The following is a 13,512-nucleotide window of genomic DNA, read 5'->3' on the forward strand; positions in this document are numbered from 1 at the left end:
TCTGATCTGACGAGGGGAAGGGAGGGGTAAATAAATCAATAGACAGAAGAAGGGAGAAAAATATAAACATGAAAAACCATATGTGACGAACGCAAAGAAAGGTGAGAACAGAACGAAAGGTAGGATTTTAAAAAAGGACGAAGAATAACAAAGGAACAGAACACAAGGAAGACGAACAGCGAGAGGCTCGGGTTGATAAAGACGATATACGCAGAGCAGAGGCCTCAAGGTAGAAGAAAGGAAGGAAGGCCGCCGGTGGATGTGCCCGCCGAGGAACCTGTGTCGGTGGCTTCGACCGATCGGGCTCTGAGGCCAACCTTTCGCGAGGACGAGGGACACCTGGAGGGAGCGAGAGGAAGATTGACCTATCGTGACGCAAACCAAGAACTCGAGAGATAGGCGGTTGGGGTGTGGGCGCTGGAGCCGGGGAAGAGGGTGGGATAGAAAGCGTGAAGGAGAGGCCGTGAAGAGGGACATCATGGACTCGGACGAGGGATACATATACGAGGAGGAAGAGGAAGATGACGACGAGGAAGAGGATGTTGACAGTGACGAGAGCCAAGAGGTGAACTCTGAGATGGGGGAAGTGGAAATCCAAGGCCCTGTGGTAGGCCACGGACCAGATGGAGATGCCGAAGAGGAGTTCCAACATGAGGTGCTCTCGGCCGAGCAGGTAGTCAAGCACATGGTGGAGTGCATCAAGGAGGTAAACGAGGTGATTGAGGTGAGGATCGTACGGACACATGGGTGAGCTGCTCTTCATCCTCTCTATAACATATTCCTTTACAGATACAGTGCAATGATATGTCCAAAAACATGTACACAGGTGCACTGTCGACATGTACACAGGTGTACACAAGCGCACGTGCAGACTTGTCCACAAGCACACGTGCAGACGTGTGCACGAGTAGACGTGCAGACTTCTCCACAAGCGCACGTGCAGACTTGTCCACAAGCACACGTGCAGACGTGTGCACGAGTAGACGTGCAGACTTCTCCACAAGCACACGTGCAGACGTGTGCACGAGTAGACGTGCAGACTTCTCCACAAGCATACGTGCAGACGTGTGCACGAGTAGACGTGCAGACTTGTCCACGAGCACACGTGCAGACTTGTCCACGAGCACACGTGCAGACTTGTCCACGAGCACACGTGCAGACTTGTCCACGAGCACACGTGCAGACTTGTCCACGAGCACACGTGCAGACTTGTCCACGAGCACACGTGCAGACGTGTGCACGAGTCGACGTGCTCGTTGATTTGGCATTTGGTGAAAATGCAGTTTTAAAAATAGATTTTAATCTGACTCCAGTGATTGGAAAATTTTATGGAAGAAAGGGGCAAAAACGAGGGGATTCTGGGGAGAGGTTGGCACACAAGTGATGGGATTGCAATAGAAGAATAATTGTTAAGATGGGTGGATTGGGAGGGAAAGATTAGCAAAAGGGTGGATTGGGAGATGGGCATGACGAGTTGATTGAGATGGACAAAGGATGTGGGGTTTGGAGAGGGAGAGATGGACAAAATATGTGGAGATGGAGATGGGTAAAAGATGTGGAGCGAGACATGGGGGAAAAGATGTGGAGGGGGAGAGATGGGCAATATATGTGCAGAGCGAGAGATGGGAAAAAATATGTGCAGAGGGAGAGATGGGAAAAATATGTGCAGAGCGAGAGATGGGGAAAATATGTGCAGAGGGAGAGATGGGAAAAATATGTGCAGAGGGAGAGATGGGAAAAATATGTGCAGAGGGAGAGTTGGGAAAAATATGTGCAGAGGGAGAGTTGGGAAAAATATGTGCAGAGGGAGAGATGGGAAAAATATGTGCAGAGGGAGAGTTAGGAAAAAAATGTGCAGAGGGAGAGATGGGAAAAATATGTGCAGAGGGAGAGATGGGAAAAATATGTGCAGAGGGAGAGATGGGAAAAATATGTGCAGAGGGAGAGATGGGAAAAATATGTGCAGAGGGAGAGATGGGAAAAATATGTGCAGAGGGAGAGATGGGAAAAATATGTGGATGGAGATGGGCAAAAGATGTGGAGCAAGAGATGGGGGAAAAGATGTGGAGAGGGAGATATAGGCAAAATATGTGTAGAGGGAGAGGGGCAATATATGTGCAGAGGGAGAGATGGGGAAAATATGTGCAGAGTGAGAGATGGGGAAAATATGTGCAGAGGGAGAGATGGGAAAAATATGTGCAGAGGGAGCGATGGGAAAAATGTGCAGAGGGAGAGATGGGAAAAAAATGCAGAGGGAGAGATGGGAAAAATATGTGCAGAGGGAGAGATGGGCAAAATATGTGCAGAGGGAGATGGGCAAAATATGTGCAGAGGGAGAGATGGGCAAAATATGTGCAGAGGGAGAGATGGGCAAAATATGTGCAGAGGGAGAGATGGGCAAAATATGTGCAGAGGGAGAGATGGGCAAAATATGTGCAGAGGGAGAGATGGGCAAAATATGTGCAGAGGGAGAGATGGGCAAAAGACTTGGGATTGGGAGAGATGGCCAAAAAAACGTGTGGTTGGAAGTGATGGGCAAAAGACGTGGGATTGGGAGAGGGATATGGACAAGGTGTAGATGTAGATGGACAAGATGTGCATTGGGAAAGATGGGTAAAATATGTGGATTAGGAGAGATGGGAAAACGATGTGGATTCGGTGGGAGATGGGCTAAATACTTGGATTGGGTGATGGTTGATGTGCAAAGACGGGTGGGTTGGAAGGGGGTGATTGGCGAAAGACGGATTGTGCAACAAACGGCCGGTGTGTTTGTAGACACACAGACAGGTATTTTGTTCTGATCCTAATGTTCTAACGCTTCCTAAATACTTATAAAATGATGGGGCGCAGCAGATATGGTTTTATACTCCAGAGCAACTCCCATTACATCCCTGGTTTACGGGTCTCTGCTTCACACTCACACACACACACACACACACACACACACACACACACACCACACCACACCACACCACACCACACCACACCACACCACACCACACCACACCACACCACACCACACCACACACACACACACACACACACACACCGTGACTCGGCGTTAAAAGACCCCTTCGCCGTTTCCTGCGAATAGGAACTAGGAATGTGTGTGCGGCCTCGTTGTCGTGCTCTGTAGGCCTCGACTTGTGTCTCCGCCCGTCTCGGTGCGGATTTGTTTTGATGTTCTCTTTGACGAGCAAAGCGTCGCTTTCACCGACCTCAAGTCGCCGCCATGCTTCCAGGTCTGCAGCCGACTTGGTTTGCATCAATCCTTGATTATACCTTGAAAAGATGAATATGAAGCGATTTTTCAAACACTCCGTGTTGTGAATGTCTGCACCCCTTCTCGATCGACCTTTTCGGATGTTTTTGTCGTTCACGATGCGGAACTCGGGTTCGTTCTCTAGTAAATGAGTTTTAATCCCACATACACGTTTACTCGAGTTCTCAACTCGTCAGAAAAACAGACGGAGACACTGACAGACAGAGAAACGTTCAAACAAAACGATGCTTGACGCCATGACGTCGACACGTACAGTCGCCCCGCCCCCTCGAGCGATCATCGTCTCGATGGATGGCCACTGTCTCCCGATGGGGTCGAGCATGTTGTGTTCTCAGCCTCCATCGGGATAACAATGATAAATAACATTGTAATCGTGAAATTGTTCCCAGATTTGATCGCATTGGTCGTGTCGCCGTATCGATCGATATATTGGTGCGCGGTCTCCGATGATACAAAATCAAATCAATAAAATCGTTTCTAATGATTCCAGTTGGTGCAATGTGCAATGTGCAGAAGCTCGATCGTGTATAGGAAAACACTCCCAGCAGAATAAAGCAATTTTCGATGTCGTTAGACCGAATTAAGTTCTTTTTTTGTATTACATCTCTTGGTGCTTTTTGCATCTCCTGGGTTTGTATTGTATTTTGTATAATATTTGTATATTTTTGCATTAGTGGGTTTGTATCGCTTAATTGGAATACCCAGAGCATACCACACACTCGGGGTTCGAGCGTCTGCTCAAAGTCGGGCGGCTCGAGTCTGACCCTGGCCGAGTCGTACGAAAGTCTATGAAAATTGTACTTGCTGATTCTTTGTTTGACGCGGCATTTATAAGACAGAGCATGGACAAACCCCGTGGATTTGCATCCAAATGGGTGTGGGAGGGATGCAGGAAGCTTGATGTACTCCTAAATTACCCCACTGACTGGAGAGAGGGATTCAACGTCACAATGATGGCGTTGCCAGCACCCAGAGTACCCCGGAAAGTCGCGTCACTTACCCCAAGGTCACTGGCTGTGTTTGTCTGAAGTCACATCTGGTGTTCTCATGTATTTCTCTGCATTTTTGTATACTAGGGCATTGCCCGTACGTGGGTGCCCGTTCCTTGCCAATGCCCGTACTATATATATATCTAAAATTATATCCCCCCCCCCCCTCTATTTACATGAAATGGTTTGGTCCATTCGCAACGACCACAGAACCCCCCCCCTCTATTTACATGCAATGGTTTGGTCCAAAGCGAACGGTTTGGTCCATTCGATGTGATTCGATGATTCGATGTGAATGGTTTGGTCCATTCGCAACGACCACAGAACCCCCCCCTCTATTTACATGAATGGTTTGGTCCATTCGCAAAGCCAAAGCGAACGACCACAGAACCCCCCCCTCTATTTACATGAATGGTTTGGTCCATTCGCAAAGCCAAAGCGAACGACCACAGAACCCCCCCCCCCCTCTATTTACATGAATGGTTTGGTCCATTCGCAACGGCAAAGCGAACGGCGAACGGCTAAATCGCCATAGCTCGGTAAGTACTTGTCCGATTAATTTCAAACCTTGAAAAGGCACATCCTCGGGTCCCCAGCAATATACCTGGCAAGTTTCAAGTATATCGGACCGGTAGTTGTCGAGAAACAGCGGTCACAGACAAACGTACAGACGTACAGACGTACAGACGTACAAACGTACAAACGTACAAACGTACAGAGATTACTGGAATTATAGATAGACTAGGGCATGCCCGTACTATATCTATATCTAAAATTATATCCCCCCCCTCTATTTACATGAAATGGTTTGGTCCAAAGCGAACGGCTTGCGAGTGGTGACAATCCCCCCCCTCTATTTACATGCAATGGTTTGGTCCAAAGCGAACGGCTTCCGGAGTTTGGTAAAGAAATCGCCATCGCGTGAACAAACGCGCAGGAAAGCGAATGAATCGCAAATTCGTTTTTATTAGTTGTAAAACATAGTTTAACGCCAACATAGTTTGCAAACGTGAAATAAATGAATACGCTCTCAAATGTGCCATCCGAGGCAGAGTGTGCCCGCCACGTTCGGCACACGCGATCGTTCGCTGCTCTCTGATTGGTTGAATCGTTTTTTGGACATAGCTCGGTAAGTAATTGTCCGATTAATATGAAACCTTGAAAAGGCACATCCTCGGGTCCCCAGCAATATACCTGGCAAGTTAAAAGTATATCGGACCCGTGGTTGTCGAGAAACAGCGGTCACAGACAAACGTACAAACGTACAAACGTACAGACAGAGATTACTGGAATTATAGATAGATGCATGGTACTTGCTGCTTCCTCGCTTGACGCTCGGCATTTAAAAAAGAATGGAGCACGGACCAACAACCGTAGGTTGGCAAACATTGTGGAAGATTTCATGGGCCTAATGTCCTCCTCCTGCATTGAAGTTCCTTGTAAGGGAACTTGTATTACTACCTCCAGCACCGAAGGTGGATGGAGGTTTTAGTTTCACCTGTGAAATACCCAGAGCTGTGAAATACAGCACCTTCAGAAAGTATTCACACCCCTTGACTTTTTCACATTTTCTTGTGTTACAGCCTGAATTTAAAATGCATTATGTTGAATTTTTTTGTCTCTGATCTACACACAATACCCCATAATGTCAGTGGAATTTTGTTTTTTAAAGAAATTGCTACAAATTAATTGACAGTGAAATACAGAAATATCTAATTTACACAAGTATTGAGCCCTCTGAGGCAATACTTCATAGAGCACCTTTGGCAGCGATTACAGCTTCACGTCTTCCTGGGTATGTCTTGAGCAGCTTTGCGCATCTTGATTTGGGGAGTTTCTCCCATTTTTTCCTCGCAGATCTGGATTTGGGGAATCTCTCCCATTCTTCCTTGCAGATTTGCTCAATCTTTGTCAAGGTGGATTGGGAGCGTCGGTGAACGGCAATCCAAGTCTTTCCACAGAATCTCAATGGGATTCAAGTCTGGGCTTTGGCTGGGCTATTCAAGGTCTTTTGCACTCTGAAGCAGGTTCTCCTCAAGGATTTGCCTGTATTTGGCTCCATTCATTGTTCCCTCCATCCTCACAAGTCTCCCAGTCCCTGCCATTGAAGAGCATGCCCATACCTTGATGCTGCCACCACCATGCTTCACGATAGGGATGGTGTTAGATGGGTGATGAGCTGTGCTCAGTTTCCGCCAGACATAGCGCTTTGCATTTGGGCCAAAAAGTTAAATCTTCGTCTCGTCAGACCACAGAATCTTTTTCCTCGTGCCCTCAGTCTTTCACGTGCCTTTTTGCAAACTCCAGGTGTGCTGTCATGTGCCTTTTTCTCAGGAATTGCTTCCGTCTGGCCACTCGAACAGAAAGCCTAGATTTGTGAAGTGCTGCAGAGACTGTTGTCATTCCGGCAGGTTCTCCCATCTCCGCCAAGGAACTTTGTAGTTCTGTCAGATTGGTCATTGGGTTCTTGGTCACCTCCCTGACCAAGGTCCTTCTTGCCCAGTTGCTCAGTTTGCTCTATGAAGAGTCTGCGTAGTTCCATGTTCTTGCCCTTTCCGAATGATGGAGCTCACTTTGCTCTTGGGAACTTTCAACTCTAGATATTGTTTTATCCCCTTCCCCAGATCTTTGCCTCCTCACAATATTCTATCTCGGAGTTATACGGACAGTTCCTTGGACTTCATGGTAGAGTTTCTGCTCTGACAACTGTCAACTGTGGAACCTTATATAGAACGGTGTGTTTCTGTCTAAATCATGTTCAATCGATTGAATTGGCCACAGGTGGACTCCAATCAAGTTGTCGAGACATCTCGAGGATGATCGAAGAAAATTTGATGCACCTGAGCTCAATCTGGAGTGCCATGGCAAAGGGGTTCAATACTGATTGACTCAAGACATTTCATATTTTCATTTTTAGTTATTTTGTAAAAAAAAAAATCTAAAAGTAAATTCCACTTTGACATTATTACGTGCAGATCAGTAACAAAAATCTCAATTTAATCCATTTTAAATTCAGGTTGTAACAACAAAATGTGAAAAAGTCAAGGGGTGTGAATACTTTCTGAAGGTGCACTGTAGCTCTTTGAACCATTGAGATCCTTGAAATAAATAAATCTCTGTTCCTCCAAAATGATTGGCTGTTGGGTTTCTCCAGTTTACTTCTCTAATCTACTTCAGAAGAGGTGCAATCCGTGAGCTTCCTCATCATTCTCTGGCACAACCTCTCTTTGGCAGAAGACGTCTCTAAACTGGCTTCAAAGGCTTGCGAATGCCTTGGTATTATTCATGGAGCCATGTCTATCTGGAGCCACGCGGAGCTTATCACGATGTACAAGGCCTTCGTCTAAAATTCCATGAAATATGGCTTCCCCCTTTGGGCTGTTGCAGCTCCTTGCCATCTCGTTCCCCGCAAGCAGTCAAGTCCAAGACTTTTTATCTCCTGACAGGATTGCAAGTCCAAAGCACTAACGCTCATACACCACAGCAGGTTGTAGACCCTGTTTCCAAAAGCCTCACTTCAGGCACCAGGCCCTCTTCATCCCTCCACCCTCACCCATCTCCACCCCTCGACCCTCTTGGCAGAGCTTCACCCCCAGTCACCCTCTGTTCACATGGGTTCTTCCAGGAACACACACCCAATTTACCTCCCCAACTATAAACTAGAGCGAAGTTTCTTCTTCTTCTTCCATTCCTCTCACTCAACATGTAATTTGTGATATGTTTGTGCATTTTAATCTCCGTTACTCTTTTGCTGTTGTCAAAAGGCACCATTGGATCTTTAATGTCCACCAACTAATGCTCGCAGACAGGCTTTTTGGACAAATTCCTGCCAAGCTTCAGTTGAATGTCAGGTCCCGCCGGAGCATTCATGTAAAGTCTTCTGCCTAATGTCCGCGCTTTGTGGCCCACGAACCCAAACTCAATGGGAAATTGCCCAAGGATGGTCTGAAAACCTGTTGCCCTGTCACTTAGCTCTTCCATGAACAAGAAGATTGGATTGAAAAGAATCCCAGATATTGTGTTGGTTTCTCCACTATTTGCTAATGTCCTTCCAATGAATATGAAATACACATGTTACATCATTGTCATGCATGATATGTGTCTCCGCCTCTGAAGGCGAACAGAGGTTATGTATTGTACCCTGTTTGTCTGTGAGCAGGATATCTCAAAGTTGTGGATGGTTTTGGATGAAACTTGGCAGACAGGTTTGGTGTGTGACAAAGACAAATTGCTTGGATTTTGGTGAAGATCCAGATCCGGTGTATCGGTGTGATACAAAACGTAAACTGTTCAGCCTGGCTGAAGTATGCACTCTGCCGAGTGTTGTTCTAGTCTCGGCTTTCATGCACATCCGAGGGGAAGTGTGCAATGCCCTGAGGATAAGTTATTGTAATTGAGAGCCTGATCACCAATTGGGATGAGCGAATGGATACCTTCTTCTTTGACCTCCCAAGCAGGCTGTTAGCTACTAATTTAACTATAATTTTGTCACCAGCCTTCAACCTCACGCTCACCCCAACCCCTCCCCCATTCCGCAATCCCCTATTCCCACAACCACTTTCCCATTCCAACAACCACTTTTCCATTCCAACAACCGCTTTCACATTCCAACAACCGCTTTCCCATTCCAACAACCGCTTTCCCATTCCAACAAGGGCTTTCCCATTCCCCAAACCCCTTTCCCATTCCCCAAACCCCTTTCCCATTCCCCAAACCCCTTTCCCATTCCCCAAACCCCTTTCCCATTCCACAAACCCCTTTCACATTCCAACAACCGCTTTCCCATTCCAACAACCACTTTCCCATTCCAACAAGGGCTTTCCCATTCCCCAAACCCCTTTCCCATTCCCCAAACCCCTTTCCCATTCCCCAAACCCCTTTCCCATTCCCCAAACCCCTTTCCCATTCCCCAAACCCCTTTCCCATTCCCCAAACCCCTTTCCCATTCCCCAAAGTCCTTTCCCATTCCCCAAACCCCTTTGCCATTCCCCAAACCCCTTTGCCATTCCCCAAACCCCTTTGCCATTCCCCAAACCCCTTTCCCATTCCCCAAACCCCTTTCCCATTCCCCAAACCCCTTTCCCATTCCCCAAAGCCCTTTCCCATTCCCCAAAGCCCTTTCCCATTCCCCAAACCCCTTTCCCATTCCCCAAAGCCCTTTCCCATTCCCCAAAGCCCTTTCCCATTCCCCAAAGCCCTTTCCCATTTCCCCAACCGCTTTCCCATTCCTCCAACCGCTTTCCCATTCCCCAACCGCTTTCCCATTCCCCAACCGCTTTCCCATTCCCCAACCGCTTTCCCATTCCCCAACCGCTTTCCCATTCCCCAACCGCTTTCCCATTCCCCAACCGTTTTCCCACTCCCCAAACTCCTGCCCCACCCACAATCACCCAAACCATGCCCCACCCCCAATCCCCAACTCCTGCCCTACCCCCAATCACCCTGTGACTCTACCCCGCCGACCGACCCCACTACCCACCCACTGATGCCGACCCCACCCGCTGACAACTCTCCCACACCCCCTAATAATACAAATCATTTTGTGGCCCCATGCACACCTCTGACTCTTGTTTGTGCAGCATTTTTACTTCAGTATTGTATGGTAAGATTTGTAGGCTTTTCGATCTCGTTGCTTTTCAATAGTATAAATGAAACAGAGGGAGTGCTGGTGCGTATCGGAGCGCTGCCAACCCTTACTGTGCTCCTGTATGCAGGTATAACCCCTCAATATGGCCAAGCCTATCAATGTCTTTGATTGTCCACCCACTTTATCTTGATAGCAATTTTTACTAACTATACATGCAAACCACTACTTTTGTCACGATGTATGACTTCTTTCATGAGCCTTTGCCATTGTAGGATAAAGAAAGGAAATGCACTCTGATAAAATAGACCATAAATTCATAAGAGCAGGAAATCCATGCTGTTATGGTTGGAGGGTGTGGGTTTGTCCATACTAGAAAATCCATACTATTCGAGTGTGAAAGCACTGCAACGATGATGATTAGCTAAGGTGAGGCTCAGGTCTGATGGTTAGACCACCGATTGCTTCATCTGAGCCTATGAGGGCAACCTGCACGAGATGTTAAGTACTTTCATGGGGGAAGGGAATGGAAGGGAAAGGAAAGAGTGAGGGAAGAGGACCAAGGAGGAGGATGGGGGTGGGAGGCAATATCACATGGCCATTGAAAACTGACACCTTTGTTGGCTTTCTTATAATGGTTAATGTTGTCATCAAGGTTGTTCCCCATTACAAACACGTTGGACATCTTACAAGCCAACATAGAAACCATCACGAGCATAATGTTTGGCTTGAAGAAGTTGTCTTGGTGGTTTTCCAGAATTCTGATTGGGGGCCTATAAGGCAACAACAGCAAATCTCCGAACGGACGTTGAATATGTGGAGGATCCTGATCCTATCTATCTCTTGGTCATCATGTATCTCGGGATGAAATATGGGTTCGTGACTTCGATCCCAAACCATAACGTCAAAGTTGGGCCTTGAATCTCCCTAAACATCCACTCAATTGTGGAAATTGCCACTTTGTCTTTTGGGAATTCAAGTGAATAAGTGTAAGACTTTATAACAAAGTCAAAAAAGTCGAGTATATTGTACCTAAAACGTAAGAAGATTGTGGAAAGCTCTTTTGAGGACCTTTTCTTCTCGAGGACAGTGCTCTAGCCCACAGCTCCTCATGTGGCACCTGCCAACACAGACACAGCAAAAATGGGATTTGAAAGCCTTATTCACACTCTCTCTCCCTTCCCACTCCCCCCCCCCCCCTCCCTCCCCAGAATAATAACCTCTGCACTACTCCTCCCCCACACCATCTCCTACTCACCAACCATTTTCCCTTACCCTAAGCATCCAATAAATTCAATACCCAGCAGCTGTAGTGAAGATTTATACCATTACCGCAGAATCAATGACAGTTAAAAACCTCCTTGACAAAACCGAAGAGGAGCTTCAACTGGGTGATGAACATTGGTTAATTAATGTTTTTGATCCAACTACAGTATATCATTAACATTAACGGTTAAATCTTCCGAGTACATCATTGGGTTCATGTTATCACTTTAATATTTATTTAAATTCCTCAATATGTGCTTAAAAAAAAAAAGTGAAATTAAATGTAAGAACAATGTTGCTCTTCATTTTCATTCAACTGGTTTCTAATCAAAAATAAAAATTGATTTCCAAGTTTTTATCCAGAGTAACTCAGTTGCTCTGGTTTGGATGTTTAATTAAAATTAAATTTTTGAATGTGATTGCATTGATTTCAGGCTAATGGTGGAGCTTGTACATAAATTACCTGCAGGACCAAGACACTAGTCGACATGACCGCATTAATTAAGATATTTAACGATCACTAAATTGCATCAATGAAGATCAAGATGAACTAGAACGACACTCTTCGACATCACAATGTCGACCGATATGCCTCCGCCCACATTATTACATCATTATAATACTTGTACCAAGTTTGATTTAAATCCATTCAGCTGTTCTCAGGTTATCACATTTTTACCTGACATGACCTCTGACCTTTGAACTCTTGACCTCAAAATTTAATCGGTTCATGTTTACATCATTATACATACCTGTACCAAGTTTTAATTTAAATCCCTTCAGCTGTTCACAAGTTATCACATTTTTACCTGACATGACATCTGACCTTTGACCTCTTGATGGCATAATCCAATCAGTTCATCTTTGCTTCATATATGTTTATACCACGTTTGTTCAAAATCCCATCACTGGTTCACAAGTTGGCATAGCAACATAATTTTTTACTTAACATGACCTCTGACCTTTGACCTTGACTCCAAAATAAAATGTTCATTTTTGCATCATTTTACATAAGTGTACCAACTTTGGTCAGAATCCCCTCACTGGTTAACAAGTTATCGTGGTAAAAGGATTTTTACCTAACATGACCTCTGACCTTTGACCTCATGACCCCAAAATCGAATCGGTCATCTTTACCTCATAATACATACCTGTGCCAAGTTTGACTAAGATCCCTTCAGCCGTTCTTAAGATATCGCGGTAACGATATAATTGTAACTTAACATGACCTCTAATCTTTGACCTCTTGACCCCAAAATCGAATCAGTTTATCTTTGCATCATAATGTATAATTATTCCAAGTTTGGTGAAAATCCCATGACTGGTTCACAAGGTAGCTCAGTTACAGAATTTTTACCTATCTTCTGACATTTGACCTATTTACCCCAAAATCTAATCATGTAATCTTTTCATCATTATATATGCCTGTACCAAGTTTGAATTTGATCCTTTCAGCCATTCTTAAGTTATAGACCGATTAGACTTTGACCTTTGACCTCTTGAGCCCAAACTCAAATACATTCTTCTTTGCATTATAATACACTAGGGCATGCCCGTACTATATATATATCTAAAATTATATCCTCCCCTCTATTTACATGAAATGGTTTGGTCCAAAGCGAACGGCTTGCGAGTACGGTGACAATCCCCCCCCTCTATTTACATGAAATGGTTTGGTCCAAAACGAACGGCTTGCGAGTCCGGTGACAATCCCCCCCCTCTATTTACATGAAATGGTTTGGTCCAAAGCGAACGGCTTGCGGAGTTTGGTAAAGAAATCGCCATAGCGTGCAAAAACGCGCAGGAAAGCGAAAGAATCGCAAATTAATTTTAATTAGTTTTAAAACATAGTTTAACGCCAACATAGTTTGCCAACGTGAAATAAATGAATACGCTCTCAAATGTGCCGTCCGAGGCAGAGTCTGTTCGGCACGTTCGGCACACGTGATAGCTCGCTGCTCTCTGATTGGTTGAATCGTTTTTTGGACATAGCTCGGTAACTACTTGTCCGATTAATATGAAACCTTGAAAGGCACATCCTCGGGTCCCCAGCAATATACCTGGCAAGTTTCAAGTATATCGGACCCGTGGTTGTCGAGAAACAGCGGTCACAGACAAACAAACACACACACAGACACACAGACACACACACACACACACACACACACACACACACACACACACACACACACACACACACACACACACACACACACACACAGAGATTACTGGAATTATAGATAGATAGATAATACCTGTACCAACTTTGGGCAGAATTCCCTCACTGGTTCACAAGTTATCACGGTAACAGGATTTTTTACCTAACATGACCTCTGACCTTTGACCTTGTGATTCCAAAGCTAACCAGTTAGTCTTTACCTCATTATACA

General features: G+C 45.5%; 1 protein-coding gene across 4 annotated transcripts in view; it reads left to right on the plus strand.

Moving 5' to 3' along the window:
• The first annotated feature begins 200 nt into the window (after positions 1-200).
• Positions 201-13,512, plus strand: part of ARIH1 (ariadne RBR E3 ubiquitin protein ligase 1) — a 77,003-nt gene continuing 63,691 nt past the window's right edge. For 2 of the 4 annotated variants that reach the window (XM_068127559.2, XM_068127560.2), the window contains exon 1: positions 201-724. In XM_068127559.2, the coding sequence (XP_067983660.1) occupies positions 479-724 (246 nt within the window). In that variant the 5' untranslated portion in view covers positions 201-478. Of the gene's footprint in view, positions 748-13,512 lie in introns of all 4 variants that reach the window. The other 2 variants (XM_078785604.1, XM_068127561.2) reach the window with 2 other exon arrangements.

Source organism: Myxine glutinosa, chromosome 10, assembly GCF_964187855.1.
Source record: "Myxine glutinosa chromosome 10, kmMyxGlut1.1, whole genome shotgun sequence".
Classification (NCBI taxonomy): domain Eukaryota; kingdom Metazoa; phylum Chordata; class Myxini; order Myxiniformes; family Myxinidae; genus Myxine; species Myxine glutinosa.